At 39.6% G+C, this 22,433-nt stretch overlaps 1 protein-coding gene across 4 annotated transcripts in view; it reads right to left on the bottom strand.

Annotated features, from left to right (window-relative positions):
* The window catches only part of DNAJC24 (DnaJ heat shock protein family (Hsp40) member C24), a 40,962-nt gene that overhangs the window by 11,698 nt on the left and 6,831 nt on the right, over window positions 1-22,433 (bottom strand). For all 4 annotated transcript variants that reach the window (XM_083751880.1, XM_083751878.1, XM_083751879.1 and 1 more), the window contains exons 2-3: window positions 21,665-21,785; window positions 3,268-3,406 (exon numbers count right to left, since the gene is read on the bottom strand). In XM_083751880.1, coding sequence (XP_083608006.1) covers window positions 3,268-3,406; window positions 21,665-21,772 — 247 coding nt within the window. In that variant the 5' untranslated portion in view covers window positions 21,773-21,785. The remainder of the gene's footprint in view (window positions 1-3,267; window positions 3,407-21,664; window positions 21,786-22,433) is intronic.

Raw genomic sequence — 22,433 nt, 5'->3', positions numbered from 1 at the left:
CACACCATTTAGACTGGAAGATCAGAATAAATTCATTTTTATGTTCTTCTTCGGACTTTTCCCCACAATAATTTATATTAGATTATATTCAATTTTATATTGTCAACTGATGATTTGCAATTTTAAAACTTTATATGGTTTTTATTGTGTGTATATAATTGGTGTAAACTGCTTTGATTTTTATAATGAAATTGTAGTATACAATAAAAATAATTTAAACAAGCAAACAAATAAAATGGCCAAATCTCAGTTCATGATTCTATCTCAGTTCAGAGGGGCTTGTTTAGGAATGGTTGTGTTGTAACACTGCAATCAGAGTTAATATTCTTGAGCATTTGGTTGTCATTTTTAAATTATCATCATAATAAAACAAGCTGAGATCTTTGTTATTGTGTGTCATTATTAGGGGCTGTCGCCCCTGCTGACCATCCCTCCCTACCTGCCATCCTCACCAACTCCCCAACGCCCTCCACTTACACGTTGCCCAACCCCTCACAGCTTCTTTAACCCCCCACCCCCTTCTACCCTCTCATCCCTCAACAACTCTTTCAACCCCAGCCCTTCAACACCTCCATCTCAGCTTACAACTCCCTACTTGCCAACCCCATCCTCTCTCTTAGCTCAAAGTTCTCCTTTACCCACTGTTCACCCCAACCCCCTCAACAACCAGTGCTTTTCTACTAGAAAAATAAGAAGCTGGGGGAAATCCTCTCATCTTCCCCATCTTGGAAACGAAGAGTGATGTGTGGAATCCTTCCCAGAATCTTCCAAAGCCTTCCAAAACCCAGCACAATTGCAAGTGCAGTCCCAATTCTGCCTGCTAGCTTCCAGCTGAAGGGAGGGTGGGGGTGAGCAAATGGCTTTCAGGCACTGTGCCAGAAGCACAGAGACAAATCAAATCCCAGACTTCCTACCAACTGAGGAGCTAAGGAGGGAGCAGTGATCGTCTCAAACATGGGAAGCTGTTCTACAAATATTGGTAGACTGACTAGCAACGGATCTCCAGGTTTTCAACACAATTTTTTTGCCCAGACCTTCCTTGAGATATGATGGGAATTGAAATTTTTGCACAGAAAGCATGTGTTTTATTGTGGAGTTCCAGCTCTTCCCCATTATGAGTGCCTCTGAAGTGCTGCTGTGGGGGCAATTCTCATCCAACCTCTCCAACTCTGAGAGAAAGCCGGAGGATTGTCAAGCCTGGCAGAACTCACCATAATGCGGTTAGAGAAAGCTAAGCTAGTCTCTCTTATAGCAGTGCCCATTGCTGCACCCTAAGTCATCCACCCACTCCTAATTTGGGCAGTTGTTCTCAACTATGGAACTATCAGGCAGATTTGTCAATAAGCTTCCCATTTTCAGTAATCACTTTAACAGCAGCGAGTATTGTTTTGGAAGAACAGGACTATAAATGCCCAGTAGATCCCAATGGATTTAAAGGGATTTAAAATTAGTTGCTTTCCTTTAAATCAATCCCTTTCAATAAAATTGTTTTGGTATACTACAACAACACATCAACTTTAGCTAAAACCAAAAGTTGTGTATTATATGCATCCTTGCTGACACTCCACCGATCGCAACGGAAGTTACACAGCCACTGCTACTGCCCAATCTCTCTTTTCCAAGTCCCTTCAAGGCTCACTAGAAAAACAAAGGTTGCACAGAATCAATGCCTGTAGATTTCAATCAAAGCAAATTCCCCACGCTTTGCTTATCTGAATGGGTAACAGCCCGAAACATTAAAAAAAGCAAATCTGAAAAAGGTCCACAACCTCAAAAATTAAAATACGCATTAACTGTCATTTTCTGTGCATTACTTGTAAGGACATAAAGCTTAATTGACTGGACTGACTTTTATGCTAGAGTGTATATCTCAAAGTCTAACTACAAAACGGACAGAGCATAAACAAATACATTTCTGCCATTTTTTACACAAGGGAAATTTCTTAACCCCAGCTCCAAGTTAGTCTCTCTCCCTCTCTCTCTTGGCAAAACCAGCTGCTCTTTCTATTAAGCTACAAGCCCCCCCCCCAAAAAAAACTAGTTCAAAAATAATTTTGCTCATTTCAGTTTAACATCTAACATCCCAAATAGCACATTTTGAAAAAATAGAGGACTATAGACACCAAAGAATTCATGATTAAAAAAAAATAAGCTTGTATACGCCATATATTATTCCGTTGATTATGTGTATCTGCCAGCCACGCTGACTAAGCTTTTGTTTCTCAAATAAAATTGTGGCAACCTTAACAGCAGGGAACTTAAAACAGCAAGAGAGAGAAAGGTTTGATGGTGTGCCAGCGTACAATGGAAGGGAATTCAATAACATGCTGCAGAGACAGTGAGCTTTTATCAGACACACTGAAAAGTGGTGGTAGCTACACGTCAATGCTGGACCAGAGTGTGTTACTGCAGAGTGCGACTGAGTGTTTTCCCCACAGGCAATACACTATTATTGACTCCCCCCATTAACATGTAGGGTGGATATACATTTATTGAAGGTTCTAATGGAAGGCTGAGGGACTCCTATCCTGAGGCCAGAGCAGAAAGACAGCCTATCACTTCATGTAATGGTAGCCCATGTGTGACAGACCTGACCTACATTTCCCCCTTTCTTTCTCACAACAGCCTGTCACTGTTTTAAGATGCTATTTTCCCCAAGATGTACATATATATGTGTGTGTGTGTGTGTGTGCTGGAACTGCCTGGTTAATGCATTTAACTGGAATATAACTTGCTTCCTTAGATGTTTATACCAGGGATGCATTGTGACAAATATTCTGAAATATGCTCGATTCCTAAAGACTGGTAGAAAGGATACACTTTAATGAATGTGAGGTGTTTATAAATATGTGGCAGTATACCTTTGACACAGATCACTCAAAAGCTATATCTAAAATGCAGCAACAGAATGTAGCAAAGGGCATAACTTAAGTAATTAAGAACATTTAACGAAACTGCTTTAAATACTGTCAAATGAGAAATGGCTAAACTAAGTCATTATTATCATCCAAGTTCTACATTCATTAGAATTAGTATAACAGCTACCACCTAATGCTTTGTCAAAAGTAATTTAATGTTTTTACTGCTTAATGGATATGGAGTAATCAGTATAAATAATGTATCTAAATATGGAAGTGGGTAAGAGCAAATGAAGTGTTTCGGTCAAACAAAAAGCATTTTGAAAAAATACCACTGAGCTACCACTCCGGCTTCTGCTCTCAAAAGCTGCTGCTGCTACTACTACAGCACTCCTTGGCAGGAACCTACCACGCCGCTGCAGGTCATACTCTTTTTTTGTCTCTTCATTCCCTAGAATTTTCCACGCTCGATCAATTTCGATGAACCTCTGCATGCGCGCCTCCACTTCTCCTGCTGGCACATCTGCGCTCTGTTTGTCTGGATGATACTGCCAATCAAAAGAAGGAAAGGGGAAGGGGAGGGGGGATGGAAGGGGGAAATCAATAGTAAATATGAGATCTATTTTAAGTGTATGGAGGATGTATAGGTCTGAACTATGGTGCCAAGGAAAACAAACAAAGGAAGCAGCATTGGCCACAAGAGATTGCTGCCAGGTTAATTAGACCACTGGAATTGCAGCAAATACACCAGTGGCACAAATGTCACAATGTGCAATGACAGCATTTTCTGGATAATTTGCTGATGGAATCATTGGTCTTATGGACAATTTACCTAGAGAGAATGACTAATGCAAACAGAAATAGGTATACACAAATAAAAATAAAATATAGGAGTAAGGGGAAGACTATTTAGATTTAACATTAATTTTTTTAGCTTAATGCAAATAACATATAATTTTACTGTGGTTACTTTTTAATATTTAGGTTTTGGCGTTGAAACAGTCAACAGAAGATACAAAATAGGATATAAATTTACCATAAATGTAATTCTATTTTTAATCTATCATTCACCATCTTTAATTTATTCCAACCCAGTGAATAAAAAGCCTTTCCAAATTTCTAAAGTCATGGGTCACTGGATACAACATTTTGTGCTGTTTTCAGTTTTGAAATAATGTTTGGGGACAGGGCTAAAAGGTAACATGCGTAAGGGCAAAATGATATAGTAATTTCTGCATTAGTTTTGCTGAACACAGGATTGTAAAATTAATTAGATTTTAGTAAATATGTAATAAATGATCTGAATTTCTAGTATTTGTATAGGTGTCACCAAAAGAAACCACCTCCCCAAACAACATAAAATTCTAATGTCATTTGTCACAGTTCTCTCACTTTTTCTTTTTAAAAACATATATCCTACCGTTAACTTAACTCGAAACATCTCCACAATGTAACATAATGATGATTTAAACTAAGGTATAAAATTCTGAGCAAGCGCCATTCCAGATGAAAAAGTCATACATGGGTTTAGAATTTGTAATGTATAAAGGAGAAAAACATAGCTTGGCATGACTATTATTTTTTGTGTGTGTGGATTGTGTACACAGTCTTAGATTATAATGACCAACTTGTCTTCTTCACACCATTTGGCAACTACTTTTCAGTAGCTACTAGGAATATGGGCGGAGATTCCAAGTTTGTCCTTCAACAGAAAGTTCCTTATCTGTCCCCAATGCTTCCAACATCTTTCCCTAGACTTGGAGGACAACATCTGTTCACAGATGCAAACTGGCCATCTCTTTTTATATGTGATCCCACCTAAAGGAGGGATCGTGTGGCAAAGTCTCAATGTGAAATGTGGCCCCAGTTATTGCAAAAGATGCACCTGGAACTGTAGACATATCTGCAGTGGAGATTTGTCTCCATATTCATTCTATGTCATCATCTACAGTGAACGGGTTCTCTGGAAGGAGGAAAGCATCCTGCTTGGATGTGCGACTTGGTCTCCTTTAATATAATGGCACGAACCATGAAAAAAAAAGTTAACTACTTCAAATTTCTATAATGATTTGTCTTTTTTCACTACCCTGATCCAGCTCAGGAGATCCTAGTCTTACATCTTAGCATACAAACAGGCTTTCGTGCACTTGCTGAATCAGAAAACATGGTTGCAAATTGAATATGCAATGAAATTCACATATGAAACTGTGACCTTCAAACACCTTTGGTTAATCATCTTTAAAAATATTACTAAGTATAACTGGGGTTAGATTGGTGTGTTGTTTTCTGAGGAGTGAAAAGCAAGTCATTAATATTTAAAAGAATTACTCAAAAATACCATGAAAATGAGTCTTGTCTGTCAAAAAAGAAAAAAAGAGTGCAGGAACCTTCTTCAGTGAATACCTTTGAAATTAATAGACGCAAACTGCCTGAAATCAAAGCTATAAATACTGTATGTACCAAAACAGGCCACAAAATAATAATGTATAGGACAAAATAGTCTTATAATACTAGTTATTAAATTTGTCTCATTATTACGGGTGGAATCCAATGATGTTTAACTCCGCTGTGCACACGCCAAATCTCTTCCAAAGGGTCCCTTAACTCTCTAGAGCGGGTTTTGGGTGTCACTCCAGATGATCAATCTTAGCAAATTCTCTTGGGTTTGGGAAGAAAACAAAATAATGGGATAACTTTCCTGTTCTGGATAACATTTATTATGCAGCTATGTTTGCACTTCTAGATAAATAGCATTGCTATCGGAACATACAGCACTTAGGCATGCTGCTGCTGCTGCGCAACAGCATCCCATTTTTTCCATGATATACACACATTTCTGAGACAATCCAATTTAGATTTCCCTTTTAACATGTTATTGCCTTACAGTGCAACTTTTCCATATCTAGTCAGCAGGAAGCCCCAATGAGGCTTACAAGGCAAGTACAGGGGAGGGAAACCTCTAGCCCACAATCTCTCTCTCCCAACCCCTGCACAGCAATTGGGCTTTTAAAAAAAGGTCCTTGAGGCCAACTGTAGTTTTTTAATTGCTGTGAAAGGCAATTTTGGGGGAGGGCAGCAACAAAGGAAGGGAGGGTTAACCCTCTCATCTTTGTGCAATTGCCCTTGAAAACTACCCCACACAGCCATTTCATGACTAAAAAACTTACACTGGTGCCAATGGTACCAAACTTTTCCAAAGTCCACTTGCTGCTTTGGGGTGGGGGGGGTGGAGTGATTTGGGAAGAGGTGGGGTCACAGCTGGGTAGGGGAGGGCTAACTCAGGCAGAATAAGATTCCCTACCCTTGGAGTATACATGAGTTTGACCAAGCTGCGGGAGGCAGTGGATGACAGGAGTGCCTGGTGTGCTCTGGTCCATAGCATAGCTGTCAACTTTTCCCTTTTCTTGCAAGGAATCCTATTCGGAATAAGGGAATTTCCCTTAAAAAAGGGAAACGTTGACAGCTATGGTCCATAGGGTCACGAAGAGTCAGACACGACTAAACGACTAAACAACAACAACAACAACCCTTGGAGCATAGAATCCCAACCCTAGGATAGTTTGTGGGAAAGATATTAGGAGCCTGAGAACAGCAGCTTTTCCTGTGCCTTGCCCTTGCATTGTGCGCTCCCCCATCCAACACATTTCCAAAAATAAAGCAAAAATGCTTTGAAACCCCCCATCCCCCAAACTAGAATGGAGCAAAGGGACACTAGTCCAGCACTAGCCAACCAGGCACCACAGTAAGTCAGCAGATATAATTTGTATATATTATATAAAAAAAGCCATCTGTATTATTTTGAATTTATTTAAAATATTTCTAAATCACTGTTCCTCCAAGGATTCCAGGATGGTGTAAAATTAGCATTAATTCACACACAATAATATTACAAAAGTCATAAGAAATAATGAACTGAAAGGTTTGATAAAAGCTAACTAGCAGGACAGAAAGAATGCCACATTTTTAAGTGTCTCGGCAAAAAACAACGTCTTAGTGCCAGTTGTACATTTGCAGGGAGGGCCTTCTAGAGCCAAGCCACTCCCCACAGTGCAGGTTCTTTCCTTCATGCATAAATAGCAACTTCCACTAGGAACTTCCTGTTTCAAAGTACAGTGGAACCACAAAGGCCCTGTTGAGATTAAGATCCTGAACTTGAAAAAGGTGCTCAGCACAGGAGTGAATAAAATATTCTTCAGCAATGTTAAAGTAGGTGTATTTAGACTCAACATTCTAAATCTATTCCCAATTCCTGTCTGCTGCCGGGGGTGGGGTGGGGTACAGGATGAATTGCTTGCATAAGTAACATTGATTTTTCTGAAAATATGTTAGCACAATTGGGATCCAAATATTGGCTTCAAAAATCCCAAGTGTAAGAAAAGCCTAAGGAAAATGTATTCTAGGAAAGCAAGCATATGCCTTACTTCAACTGGCACCTTGCTGTTAAAAAGCTTGGGGTGTGGGCCTGAGAAATCCAGGATCAAATACTTGTTAATCTGTCTACTTAAACACAATTATTACTTGGCCTAAGGGCATATGTTAGAGCATTCTTTTTTCTTTAACTTGGAGACACTAGGGTCCTTTAGATCTAATGGGTAATGCATGGGTAATTTGGATGACCTGAACAAGTCCCTTCCCCCACATGAACCCATCCACACAGTAAAATTACTTTTGGAGGCCCTTGTACAGGTGCCCACACTTTGGAGGTCAGACAGATGGCCACTGGCAAAATTGCTTGCTTTCCATGGCACCCCTCTTTAGAAGACTCTATCTAGGTTAGTTCACCTGTACCTAATTGCCTGCCTTTTTGGTACTGGACAAATACATATTTATTTTCCTAGTTTCTTAAAATTCCAGCTGATATTTTGTGTTTCATTTGGCTGCAATGATTCTTCTTGCCTTATTGCTTTCATTTGATATTTAAATGTTATTAGTCTAGTAGTCTGATCTGTGATATGTTTTTTAATGTCATAGACACTCTTGAAGTAGTGATGCTGAAGGGTGAAATATGTTTAAAATAAAAATAAATAAATGAATGAATGATTTCTCCATGCTACACCATGAGGTGGGTGTACCTGATTTACCGGTATACTAACTCCTCTACAGTTTCTTCTTCCTCTGAGCTCCGATGTAAAAATATCAATGGGGGATGTTCTTTTGTTTTATACTTGGAGGCTGTGTGTATGTGTGGGAAAGTCTAAACCAGCATTCAAGACTACAGCATACTACTGTGGTGTTCACAGCAGCTTGTGCAGCAAAATGCTTGAGTCCCACAATTTATATTTATTGGAATTAAAATAATGAAAGCAAAGTGGGGAAAAGTAAGGCAGGCAGCTTTACACTACTTAGCATTATTAAGCCAGGCAATTCAATTACATACTGTTACTGCAGAAAAAACATCTTATCTGTACATTTACCATTACAGAGATGTGGACAGAAACAACAAACTTGAATACTCAAGAGTGCCACAACAGAGCGGATTTGCTAAGATTATGATATAATGTGGGAAAGCAACTCTTTCTGTCAACAAAGGATGCCTGCATAGTCACACCTTGGTTGACGAACACCTTGTGAGTCAAACGTTTTGGCTCCCGAATGCCACAAATCTGGGAGTGTTCTGGTTTGCGAACGTTCTTTGGAACCCAAACGTCCGATGCTGCTTCTGTGGCTTCCTGCAGCCAATTGGAAGCCGTGCCTTGGTTTCCAAACCTTTTGGAAGTTGAACGGACTTCTGAAATGGATTCCATTCAACTTCCGAGGTACAACTGTAGTTACTTGCAATTATAGTTGCCTCTTAAAATTAATTGTTCACAGTGGCTGAGGATTTAAAATGAGTATGAAGGGCTGATTACCTGCTCAGAAGTAAGACCATGTATGTTCGGTGGGGCTTATTCCCAGATAAAATATGTTTACTGTTGCACCCACCCCAATCTCTGAGCGGTGCGAGATTCTAGGAGGTCCAGGCACACCCACAGGGTTCGGTTTCCTCAGAATGAGGGACAGCAGAGACTGTGGTGTCTTTAGGATATATGGTTTATTCACACATATATACAACATGAGCATACAATGGAGGGGCTCACAGCATTAACACCCCAAGAGGATCTTGGTTCTCCCATAGCCACAGCCTTGGATTCAAAAGAAAATCAGGCATGGCTCTGTCTCTTGCAGCTGCCCAGCCTGCAGTCTGCCACTTCTTGCTTCTAGCTCACACGCACAACTCACGTCCAATCTTTGCCTTTCTAACTACCAGCGAGAGTTGCGGGAAGCTGCCCACCCATATTCTGTCTGGCATAGGGTCACTTTGTTACCTTACTGGCCCATACTTAGAGGGCCCTTACATCACCAGGAAGCTATCCTGGCTATTCCAGGAACTGAATCCATGCTGGATCCAGGAATTAGAAAGGGGATCAGGCATACAGACAGCCCCCACCCCGGCAACTCAGCAATACTGAAACTATATGACTCATTTCAAATATAGTAATATTCCTACTATTTGACTGTGTAAAAGTTCTATAAACTTCAGATAATAAAGCATTAGATCCACAAAATGTTTTACTGTTACATTTCAAGTTTTTAATTCCCACAGTGCTGTATCATGATGGCTTAGTTTGGGTGACGTTATTCCTAGTTTATTAGTTTTTAAGGCAAATGAAGTTTCAAATTAAGTGACACTGTATTTTTTTAGCCATACTGACATTTTCAGTGGTAGTAAGTTTTGAACTTTCCTACTAACCATGATCTAGCACATGCTCACAAGCTCAATCTTTGTGCAAGAAGATTTGGAAGGATTTGAGGAAGGGTGGGGGAGGAGGAGTTGCTGAAAAGGAGAAAGGACATGCACAGTTAGTGTGCAAACATCCCTTTGAATGACTAATGTCTCAACAAATGAAACTGATCTGTAAAAATGTTACTTGGGGGAAAAGAGAGAGAGACATTGCTCATACTTTGTCAACCAAGAAAATCTTTAATAAAAATACATTTAAAAAAATTACTACAACTCTCCTTTAGTGTAGCTGAAGCTATTTTGCAGCATAGTATTAAAAACTAAAGTGTGGAAAACATCAATATCTGGTTACAAATGGAGGAAATTAATATGATTTAAGTATAAGGGGCCTACATTCACCCAAATACTTCGCTTTTTGTAGCCAATATTCATAGCTGCATTTCATATATCATGCACTCCACAATGTGGCTAATTATTTAAGATACCTACTGTATCTTAAATACAAGGTAAAGTATACAGCACATAGATCTGCTGTGAAATAGTTCTTCCAATTTGTGAGAGAAGTCACCAGAGGGAGGGGGACAAAGCCTGAAAAACCAACTCAGTTAGACAAATGAGAAGCCAACAGAAATAGCAGCAGCAGCAGCAATAATAATAATAATAATAGTAATTTCACAAGCCAGCAAATGGCAATCAAAGATACAGACATCTGAACTTCATGGGGCGAGACATTCCATAACACTGGGAAGGCCCTGAGTTCCACTGGCAGTGGAGCAATTTTCACTAATTTTTCTGCCTCTCTGTCATCTCCTGTGATCTCTTGAAAAGCTACTGCAAAGGGCTGACGGAATCTCCTAAACAGTGTGGGTGGTGGTTGTAGGTAAGAAGAATTGGTGAAAGTAACAATCCTGGCCATCTTCCTCCAGCGAAGTACCAGTACTTCTCCTGGATTCTGGTTCACTCCATGAACTGAAGGAGCCCTTCTGCTGCAAAGAGTCAAGGCTGGATCTACTGCACCATTGCCAACCCCGATCAATCTTACTTCCACCATAGGTGAGACACAGAGAAGGACTTCCTTAGCAGATCTTAATACTTACAAGACGGTCTGCCAGGTCCAAGTCATTTAAGGTTTTACAAAGGAAAGAACCAACAGTTTGTATAATGACAGGAAACAAGCTGGTAACTAGTGTGGGTGATGCTGGATAGTAATGTAATCCTATAAGTTGCTGCTACTATCTGGAACAACAAAAATTTCAGAAGAATTTCAAAGCTAAGCTCAAGTAGAGTGCACAGTAGTAATCCAATCTAGATGCATGCAACCACTGTAAGGTCTGACATCATCAGAAATAGATACTTGAAGCCCCAAATGGGCAAGGCACTCCTGGACACAGTTGCCATCAAGGAATCCATGTTTAAAGCTAAATAAATTTATGGATTCTTTAGGGGAGTACTGTACTATATAAAACAGTTTTAATTAGCAAAAATGCTGTTCTTACATCAGGAAGTTTCTAGCAAGGCTGCACTGATACCTTGGTTTATATATTTAAAATGGCTTAGATCCAGAGTTGTCCTTCTGTGAATTTCAGGGCTGCATCCAGAGAAGCCGCTGAGAGTGGCTGGGGCAACCCAGTCAGATGGGTGGGATGCAAATAATAAAATTATTTAAATTATTATCTTCTACTCATGGAATCTCCTGTACAAAGAAGGGCAAGGGATTTTGGCCAATCCCCTTCTTCCTCCTCTGCCCTTCCCACTGTTCTGGAGATTCTCCAATTTTCCAGAGCAGATATTCTGGAGTCTGCAGGCAGGAAGAGGAAATCAGCAAGAAAAAAGGAAAAAAAGTCTCCCCTTCCATTCTGAGAGTGGAGCTCAAGGAACATTTTTGAGAAAAAATGTATTTTTATTCCACCTTTTGGAGGAAACCTCAAGAAAAACACTGAAATACATAAATCTCTAACTTACAGGAGGGATGAACCTACAATTGGCTGGTGACTGAAAATTAAAACCTAGATTAAACAAAACCAGAACAGCAAATGACGCAAATAACTGTTATATGCACAGTGACAGGGATGAGTGATGGAGGTGGAGGGGTCACGATCCAAAGACATGTTCTTATGTCATGCTTCACAAGTATAAATTAAAAAGATGAACTCCCGCCCCCTTTGTTATGGTGTGCCCGTTGCTAGTGGCATAATGTGCTTTAAAATAAGATTCAGGCTGCAATTGTAAACTGACTTGCCTGGGAGTAAGCCCTATTGAATCCAACAGGACTTAGTACTTCTGAATAGGCACGGTAAGGATTGAGTTGTAAATCATAGTGCAGGGTGCAAACATATCCTTTAGTACACCCCGTTAACCTGAGGCAGAGCAAGCAAGCAAGCATTTGTGCTTGTAAAGTTGGAGAGGCTCAATATTACAGGTCTGAGAACGAGGTAAAGCACCAACTAGCCAGTTCCCAGCAAAATCAGTGGGGGCTTCTCAACACTTCACAAGACCAGTTCCTCAGCCAAGCAAAATCCATTTGAAGTGTTTTTCTTTAGCTACTATACAGACTTAATGACTTGCACATAAAAGGTCTTGTACAACAGCTAGCCTGAAGCAACAGTGCACTCTTTGCTCTGTGGCCTACATGGTTCATCAGGTACTAATTAGGTAGCATGTTCTGTCAACGCTTTCATGCTTTTCTTCTATTAATTGATCATTCTGCCAAATTAATGACATTGCTGTACCAGCTTTGAATTCCCTTAGCTCCTTTACCTGTGAGACACGCAGAAGCAAAAGAATACCCCAAAAGGTCACAAGTTAACTGTCCCTGTTCAAGATTTGACGTCAACGTTAAAAACATTTTGCTGAAAGGTTAATTACATCTACCTAGTCTCTATAAACATCTCCTTGAGACTAAATCATACCCCTCTTATCAAACTAACTAAAAGAACATAACTAGTATACAATATTAGGAGCATGGATATAGCTGAAAAGAATAAAATAGTGTCAAAACACTCGATTAGATATTTAAAAATAGACTAAAGGAGAAAGGAAAAGGAGTAAAAAAGAAAAAGGAGGGAGAAACAAAGACTTCATGCAATATTAGTTAGCTTTGACTAATTGTAAAAGAAATTAACCCTAAGTGTGACACACTTCTAATTAGCAGGACACAATCACCTTCTCAAGTTGTTTAATAAAAAGAGTTTACACATACATCTGGAAATTTTGCATTTGGACTCAAGGGAGAGAATCATATCTACACATTTCTCAGGGCAATCCTTTAAAGTATGTTTAAAACAGCATTATTTTCACTCACCCTTATGTCCATTCAAACTGCAAGTACAGCAATGTGCACTAAATTATTATTTAAAAGTCATTATTAACACTGTCACAATTTTTTTTATAAATGTCTAAATCACATATTTTAAAGATATAAGGCGTATATTATGAACAATTATAACATTATAAATAATTGAGACATAATGTTTCATCCATTTTTACACTGCATTAGGACATAAAGTAAAAACCAAACCAAACCAGGGACAAAGAGTTCTCATCAAATACAACACACTACTGCCACCTAATGCATGCTCAAATAATACTTCCAAAGGCACTGAGTTTTCTCCACACTATTTATAAAACAGAGCAATACCAGTGGACCTATTTATTTCATTTGGTTATCATCTTTTTAATTAATGCTTTCAGATTTATAATTTCTCCCACCCAGATGTTTCCCTTAGACAAGCATAAACATACATTCTTTCAAATATACAAGCTAGGAAGTAGGGACCACAAACTCTGCAGATGAACAAAAGCAAAGCATTTCAATTGCAGCAACAATAAAAAATACACAGAAAATTAGCAAACATGTGCATATCATGAGAAAACGCTCTGTGGATACACAGTGGTACAGTTGCTATTTTGACAGATAGGTGTTATATGGAAAAAACTAACTAATTTCTCAACGTATGAAGAGGTGCTTAGAGAGGGTTAAAAAACACAACCAAACTGCCAGGTTCATCTAAGCATGTTCTAATGATCACAAAATGACCTTTTAGTCTTCTTATGGACTCAGTTTTTAAATCTGAACTCTCTGAGTTCACATCACCAACCTACAAGTTATGACTACTGCCTCAGTGAGGTTCTGAACTCATTTAAATACACATATACCTCTAGACATAAAACCTCAGTTTGGGCTTCAGTGCAGCTGTACACATAGTAGTTACAATTAACAGCATTGCTGACTTTCCCACTGGAAAATCTCTCAGATATTTCAAGGACACTACAAATTCATCAGTCTCTGAGGGTGGACCATCTAAACGGGCCCACAACACTTACAGGGGGGAATTGCCATCATCAGTTCAAACTTAACCAGATAATGGTCAGACCCTTACCTTCAATCTATCCCTCATATTGATAGTGGTACAAACTACATTGAGGGTGTGTTTAGAAAATAATAACAGTAACAACAACAAACAAACAACAACAACAATTTTATTATTTATACCCCACCCATCTGGCTGGGTTTCCCCAGCTACTCTGGGTGGCTTCCAGAAAAATATAAATAATAATAAAATGTCAAACATTAAAAATTTCCTGACACAGGGCCGCCTTCAGATGTCTTCTAAAAGTTGCATGGTTCTTTAATTCATTGACATCTGATGGGAGGGCATTCCACAGGGAGGGCGCCACTACTGAGAAGGCCCTCTGCCTGGTTCCCTGTTACTTTACTTCTTGCAGTGAGGGACTGCGAAACATCCATGAAGGATGGAATCCAGACCCAATGGAGACCACTTTGCAGGGCAGGGGTTTTCCTCACTTAAAACATCAGCTTTACTCTTTTAAGCTCAAGTTTTACCTCAAGTTTTAAATATGACTTTTTTTAAAAAAAAGGGGGACAAATTGTAGTGGGGTGTGTGTTGATCTTCAGTGGGGAAAGTTCTATGGATTGGAGGTTCTCAGACCTGGAAATTGGGAAGACATAGTTTGTGACTGGGTTGCACTTCCCCTGAAAGAGTGAGTATGTAGTTGGGGACTACTCCTATGGCTTATTATCTGGAACTTGTTAGCCTGCACTGTGCCTTAAAAACATATTTTAAATCTCTGGGCTTTAATTGTGTCTTTTACCTGCTCTTATTGTTATTTGTGATCATTTTAGTTGATTGAGTTTTTGGCATTCTATCCTGCCTTAAAATATGTTATGATGAAGGGTGGCTATAAACACACTAGCAAACATATATGCCTCCCTATAACGAAATGCTCTGACATGTCAACAACAATAAAATATTTGATGTTGTGCAGCATTAAAGCAATTCCACATTATGATCAAAACGAGGTCAAAAAGGAAAGAACTGAGGATAAAAACAAGAGAATAATATGAGAGAGAGAGAGAGAGAGAGAGAGAGAGAGAGACAGACAGACAGACAGACAGACAGACAGACAGACAGACAGACAGACATTTTGCTAGTAATCATTTGCTGGACTTCGGTTCCTCAGCTCTAAAGTTCAAGTCCACATTTACCTTGAACTTACTAGGTGGCCTTGAGCTTAGCATAAATTACCGCATCCTTCTGTAAAATGGAAATAATAGCTTTGTATTCTGGGATTGCTGCATTTCTCTCTCTTAAAATAATCTGGGGGTGGGGAAGTGTAAACATTGAGGGGGTGTTTTTCCCCCAAAGTAGCAATTTCAGTAAACCTTCTTCTCTCTCCTCAGTCCAAATGCAAAATATCCTATCTCACAAGGCTAATATGAGGGTAAGTAGTTATATAAACCAATAACAAAATGTTAACAATGCTACAGAAATGATTCACAACTGTCCTATTAAGCTGAACTACTGAGATCTGCTGACCTACTATTCTCAGTACAGCCCAACATATCCCCATATAAAATGAAACATAGTTTCCTTCCCACAAATACTTTAAAAGTCTCTAAGTCACAGGTGGCTAACTTTTTTCTACCTGGAGGGTTTGGCACCTTTCCAAGGGCCATATAGCAGTGCTAGACCTGGCCAAAGTTGTTGTGCCCAATGCACTCACCACACACAAGCAGACCAGCCAGTAGATAGGAAGGTCCAGCGTCTCCACTGTGCCACTGGGGTAGGAGGCTCTCCTCCAGCCCCAGCACGGTCTTGGGGAGCACTGCTGCATAGGACAAAGCATGTCTGCACTCATGCATTTCATAGAACATTACCTAATTAATGAAAAGTGTAATATTTGGAGATGTATGGCTTGCACGCAAACATTTTTGTGGGTGATCACTGACCGTTTAAAAGCACGCAATGTCCCTCCTGCATGCTCAAAAGATCCAGTGGAGATCCCACTTTGGCTCCATGATACATACTGAACACATTTATAATAAAACATTTCTTATTCCATGAAACTGGGGGGAAATCATTAAATGTAAAATGGAAGAAGCCCTCAAAATGGTGGTGAAAACTGGAAACTTTTCAATGATTAACTATTAATTAAAATCATGAAGTTATGATGATAAAAAGTGGAGACAGCTGGCAACCCTGAAAAAAAAATGTCAGTCATGAAATTCTGCAGTGTGTTTTTGCAATAAAAAGAATTCTCTGTTGAACACAAAGCTAACTATGCTACTACTTCAGAAAAATTAGCTTTGTTAGACAGATAATGCACACACATTCCTCAGTCAATACACATACACATTTTGATGTAAACAAACTCTCAGAATACCAATGGCCTTTGAGGAAAGTCTCTTTTCAAATGCAAATGTAAGTCCTTCACTTACAAAGATATAAAGAAGTGGTCTTAGACAACATTTTTGTCCATGGCACAGGTGAAAAGGTCCATCAATATCAGGGCTGAGCTGCAGTTAATAAATTGCAAATTTTAAGCTATTAAAGAAATAGATGAAAAAAGGAAAATTAAACCTAAGAACAACTTTCCATTCATTATGTCTGAGTGAAGAGAGGGAAGCCAGAAAGAGTTAACTCTTGTGCTTCTATGTCAGAAGGCAGGGCTTAAAATCCTATGTTAAGAGGTGAGAAGCAACTTCACTTCCCAGGTAAAGATGTTGCCTGAACTTCTTGGAACCTGTGCAACTCTTATTTAAGATATTTATATGCCACTTAATCATCAGTATTTCTTGGTGGTGTACATAATAATACATCATAGAGAGAACAGAACAATGACAAGTCATCATGAAAGAAAGAAAGACTTTATTAGGGGCCTGAAGTTCAGCAATGTCAGTACCTGAATATTCTCATTAACTTGACCTTAAAAGTTGTTCTTTTTTAAAACCATACTGCATATAGAATCACAGGTGAAAATTAGAGGAAAATCATCACAGAGCAGAACTTAATAAGTCTCAGTCCTTTATATTTAACAATGTAATCCTAGGTACCGTACTTTTCCATGTATAAGACGCCCCCATGTATAAGACGCCCCCTATTTTGGGGGCCTCAAAATTTAGAAAATGGGGGGTTGAGCTTTGGGGGGGGATTATTTGGGGGGAATGCCAAAAATTGCTCACCCGCCAGAACACAGCACACAACCACTTGAGTTTCAGAAACCACCTATCAGCTGGCTGTTCACCACTATTAGTCCTCCCGATTGCTACTGCAGCAGCCAATAGATAGCTGCCCTTGTCACAGCAAGCAGGAGAGTGATTGGTGGACTTTGGCAGCGATTGGGCAGCTAACAGATGGTTTCTGCAATGCTAGCGGTTGTGTGCTGCGTTCCAGTGTGAGCGATTTTTTGCATCCCTCCCCAACAATCCAGCAGCCAATCGCCGCTTACAGTCTCAGGCTTGCGCCAAAAAAACATTCGCCCGTCCCCCCTCAGCACTACCCATGTATAAGACGACCCTAAATTTTGAACCTCATTTTTGGGTCAAAAAAGCTCGTCTTATACATGGGAAAATACAGTAGGTCTATTCATATGCAAGCCCTGCTGAATTCAATGAGACTTATACATAGGTAAGTGAATAGGACTGCAGCCTTAGTCACACAGAAGGCAAATAGGGAAAGAGGAAGAAACATGTACAGTTTCTTTCATGAATTTTATATTCTATCTTTGGTTAGAGGTCTGCTAGAAGGCACATATCTGAACTAAGTTATTATCAAAAGAGTGAACTGCATTTTAAATGTGGTAGATATTAAAGCTTTGAATCTTTCAAATATTATCCCCTATAATTGGCATCTATCATTCACTTTTAGAATACACTCAAGTAAATTTGTTCAATACTTTAGAATGTATTATATAATCTGTACCATCAGTTTAAGAAAATAAATCACACAATTTAACCCAATCACAATGGGCACTAACCACTGCCAAAGCTGGCAGGCTTAATTTTAGATCTACCAGCTGTGCTAAGATGCATGTACATGTGACCGTAACACCCCTAAGTTCTCCCTGTCTATTACTTTCAAACAGACAGGCTATCAACTTGAACAACAATCCTGCTGTCAGACAGACCCTGGTTTTAGGAAAACTCAAGTACTCCAACTTTGTTATTTCAGAACTGGCCATTATGGCAATTTAAGTTTTAAAAGCCACTTGTTTGGAAGTAGAAGGGAGGTTTCAAAGAACAAAAGGGTCAACAAATATGGTTTGAAGTGTAGTTTAGCACACAGAAAGACCTTTTCATCCTGGTGTGTCTCTATTCTTAAGTCAGTGACCAGTAAAAATGTTCATATGCTAACACCTGTACATTTTCTTTTTTGCTGAAGCAAATGTGTGAACAATTTTTTGGAGGCTTGGCTGGTAGATAGATAAACCAACAGCGACTATACATTAGTAACTTAGGCCCAATGATCTATGGTCAACATTAAAGAATGAGAGTTAGGATAATATTAAATATGTGTCCCTTCCTCTTGGTTCTTCGCTTTCAAAACTAGCTAATAAATTAAAAGAATGTATGACAAATATATTCATTTGTAATGAATTTTCTTAAGCTAGAAGATCCCAAACAAAATGCTCACTTAAAAGAGGAGTTACAGAAAATGTAAGTAAGTAAATAACTAAATAAATCAGTGAGGGTTTTTAAAATTAGATCCACCAATTCACATACAAAACACTAATTGCACTTGTTAAAGTAAGAGGATTATGAAACTTGAAGAAAAAAATTAAGACAGAACCAGCAAATAACTGTGCCCTAACTATAGAATGAAATCAACATAACCCTGATTTCAGATGTCACAAGTGGACAGCCAGACCCAACATGATGTACCACAGTAGGGTGCTTCAAAAGCAGAAAACTCATCAGGACTCAGGAAAGTGATCACAAGTATGGGACAAAATAGTGTTTTAAGTGTTTTACAAGATATCATTTCCCTACAGGATGACAGTGAACACCACAAAAATATTTTGCAATAAGCAGGTTTAAGTATGAGTGTTTATGAGATAAAACATTAAGTTAAATCATAGCTGGCTAATGGATAACACCACACTCATCCTGGTGAGCATGGTGAACAGATTTATTGAAGTTTGTTGTTAACATTAGTCCCATACAGGTATTCTCCTCCTCACACAATTAGAATTGTGGAAGTGGAGAGTGAGGATGTGATAACTGCCATATTTTTCGCTCCATAAGACGCACCTTCTCCCGCTGGAGCCTTGGCAACGGGATAGCGCCTGCAGTTCAGTCAGCCTGCCTCCAAAGGCAGCAGCAGCGAAACTGAACTCATCGGCTTTCCTGGCGGCTGTACTAACAGCCGCTGCCACTCTTTTCAATGAGCCTCATCCTCCAGCCGCAACATCTCCCTGGGCAATGTTTGCTCAGATGTTACTTGGCTCTGGCGGTAGAACCTCTCTCTCTCTCTCTCTCGCCTAGCATAAAACCACAGCAAACACCTGCTGCATCTACAGCCGCTCCCCGGGAGAGAGAACGCATGGGGAGGTGGGTGGAGAGAGAGAGAGAGAGAGAGAGAGAGAGAGAGAGAGAGAGCTTGTCTAAATCAGGCATTGTTCTTGTTAATTTGTATACTGTCCTCCACCCGAAGATCACAACATAAAAGTGCAAAACAAAAACAGATCAAAAGTGAAATTTGCCGCCTCGCCTTGCAAACGAAACCCAAAAGTGTTGCCTGGCAGCCTTGCTTGCACATCCAAGGTATAAAACGACCCGTTTCTTCTACCTCGGGTTAAGAACTTAATTCATTCTGGAGGTCCATTCTTAACCCGAAACGGCAATTAACCTGAGGTACCACTTTAGCTAATGGAGCCTCCCGCTGTAGCCATGCAATTTCTGTTCTCATCCTGAAGCAAAGTTCTTAACCCGAGGTACTATTTCTGGGTTAGCGGAGTCTGTAACCTGAAGCATCTGTAACCTGAGGTACCACTGTGCTTCTCGGCAACGTCTCCCTCAGAGCCTTCAGACACACATGGGCATCTGGCAGCTAAACCTCGGTGTAAGGGGCAAATATATTGCTTGGCAGGAGCTCCCCGTCCCAATTTGACAAGAGCGCGCAAGGGAGAAGGTTTGCACTGGCTCTTGGCTGCTCTCATGCAAGTCGCAGAGCCCCTCTGATGGAGGGAAATCTAAAGAGTGTTCTAAAGCCCTCTTCCCCCGCCTCGCCTCTCCCCACCCCCTCACGCGGGCGGGGAACGCTCGCACGGGCGACGTGCCACACCCCCGCCACTCCAGGAACCAAAGTCCCCAGCTATGCTGGGCCAGGGACCACACATTCGCTCCATAAGACGCACAGACATTTCTCCTTACTTTTTAGGAGGAAAAAGTGTGTCTTATGGAGCGAAAAACACGGTACTTCTGTCCCCTCCAGTGTTGCCTCATCACCCTCCAGGGCAGATATCTGTAGAGTGAAGCCTGCTGTACTTGTGGAAGCTCCAGACAGGATTTAGTGTCCTGGTTATAAAATCATGTGGAGAGTCTCCATGACTATGGCAAGCTTCCCAATGCATGCAGGGTGGCAGTGGTGGCAGCAGTGGCAAAGCACTCAGAGCTACCTAGCATTCATGTGAAGAGAATGCTTAATAGGGCTCTTGAGGACTACGAAAGAGGAAGTGAAGTGAAGTCTGGTGTTCTAAAATTATGCTGAATGACCAAGCTTTTGGCTACCTCGAATCATATTCCCACACCTTCAGGAGAGAGTCCTCTACAATATGGCACAGAATTGTATCTGGGATGTCCAGCATGCATTTATAGAATTGGTTTACCATTCTAGTTCACAGGTATGACAGTTTTTTTTTGAACTACTTATTGCACCACCCACCCTGTCTGGTTGATAGACTATACCGTGACAGCATTTCCTTCCTCACCAGTACCCATAAGCAATCTGAGATGGGAAGACAGCCTCAAACCAGTGAGGGATTGTCAAATTATACCAGCAGACATGACAGGATCAGATAGGATACAGAAACCACAGTACTCTTCATCCCTCACGTGCTATGATAGTTCTTTCCCTTTACATCAGGAACACTGACGGGAACACTATAGTAGCAGCAACATATAGAACATGTCTATACTCAGTCTCATCTAATACACCTTTACAGTATACACCATTGGGTCTATATTAAAAACACTACAGGACAGATACTACAGAAACTCACAAAGACATTCTACAAATGAAACATACATCCAAACTTAATAAATCTTCACAAACTTGTCTTTTAATACCATTATTGCCGCTGAATATACTTTTACAGGGGGAAAAGCCTTTTCTTCAGGCAGTGTCTCATGCTCAGTTTATCCATTGATGCCAGTCTAGTGCTAGTGACATTATAATTGCTTCCATGGTAGCAAATTGTAAAGTCGCAAACACTGATTGATTCATTTCATGCTGCCACAATTCAGAAGGGAAGGTCAGGCATTTTCTTTAATTAAGATAAAGAATTATTTATAAGTTTGAAGAGAATTCTTTTGCCTCGTTTTCATTTCACATGATAAAAAACCCCAGAAACCAGATTCTTTTATATTTTCAGAATGCTGGGAAATGCTACAAAGTGTCAGGGTTACTTAAGGAAGAAGAGAAACTAGTTTCAGTTTTATCTAATAAACTACTTGCACACATGATATAACTAACACTTCCTACATTGGACCCTGTTTATGCAACACTTATCAATCAAATGTTATTTTTATTTATTTTGTCTTTTAAGAGGCATGAAATAAACTTACCAATAATATAAGCTTTTGATATTTCCTCTTCAGTTCTATCAAACTGTCCGATGGTTCTGCACCCAGAATGCTATACCAGTCCTTGTTTGGCACCTCTTCAAAAGTCATTGCATTCTAGTATCTGTTTTAATGAAAATAACAAAAATTAGAAGGCAATCGTGTTTTAAAAATTATTTTTATAATGCATAACTGCAAGCAAAAAACTGAGGCCTTGAACTCAGGACTGGTAATACAGGAGCTAAAATGGAAATTGTGGCTTTTGCCTTAAAGGAGTACAAGAACTCTTTCTAATAAGCACCGATATATATGTATCTATCAAAGACTTTGGGCAAGCATGTAATGAAAATCAAGATTCACATTTTCTCAAAAGAACAATTATTTGAATTGTGGCATCTCATTTTATCTAACTAGCTTTGTGAGCACTTCCATTGAAATTAATTAAGCTAGAGAAGGGTAAATAGATGAAGAACCAGTGTTAGAAACTGGGATACAAAAGCTAGGAGCTAAATGGCTTCTGGGACCTGGGTTGTGGGCACCCAGACAGAATGTTTGTCACCATTACAGGAGGTCAGGAACACTTTTTATTTATTATTTTGATAGGCATGAACTAATACACAATTCACATGACACATTGTTAATATCACATTTTTAACAGAAATTGTTAATATGTGTTTAATTTGGTGTGCACAATAAAAATAATGGTACCATACTTCAGTTTTCAAAACACTCAACACTTTATTGTTGAACTCCTAAACATATTGTCTACCCT

Source organism: Podarcis gaigeae, assembly GCF_964106915.1.
Source record: "Podarcis gaigeae genome assembly, chromosome: 1".
Lineage (NCBI taxonomy): Eukaryota > Metazoa > Chordata > Lepidosauria > Squamata > Lacertidae > Podarcis > Podarcis gaigeae.
The sequence above is the reverse complement of the archived record's forward strand: the minus strand, read 5'-3'. Positions and strand labels throughout refer to the sequence as shown.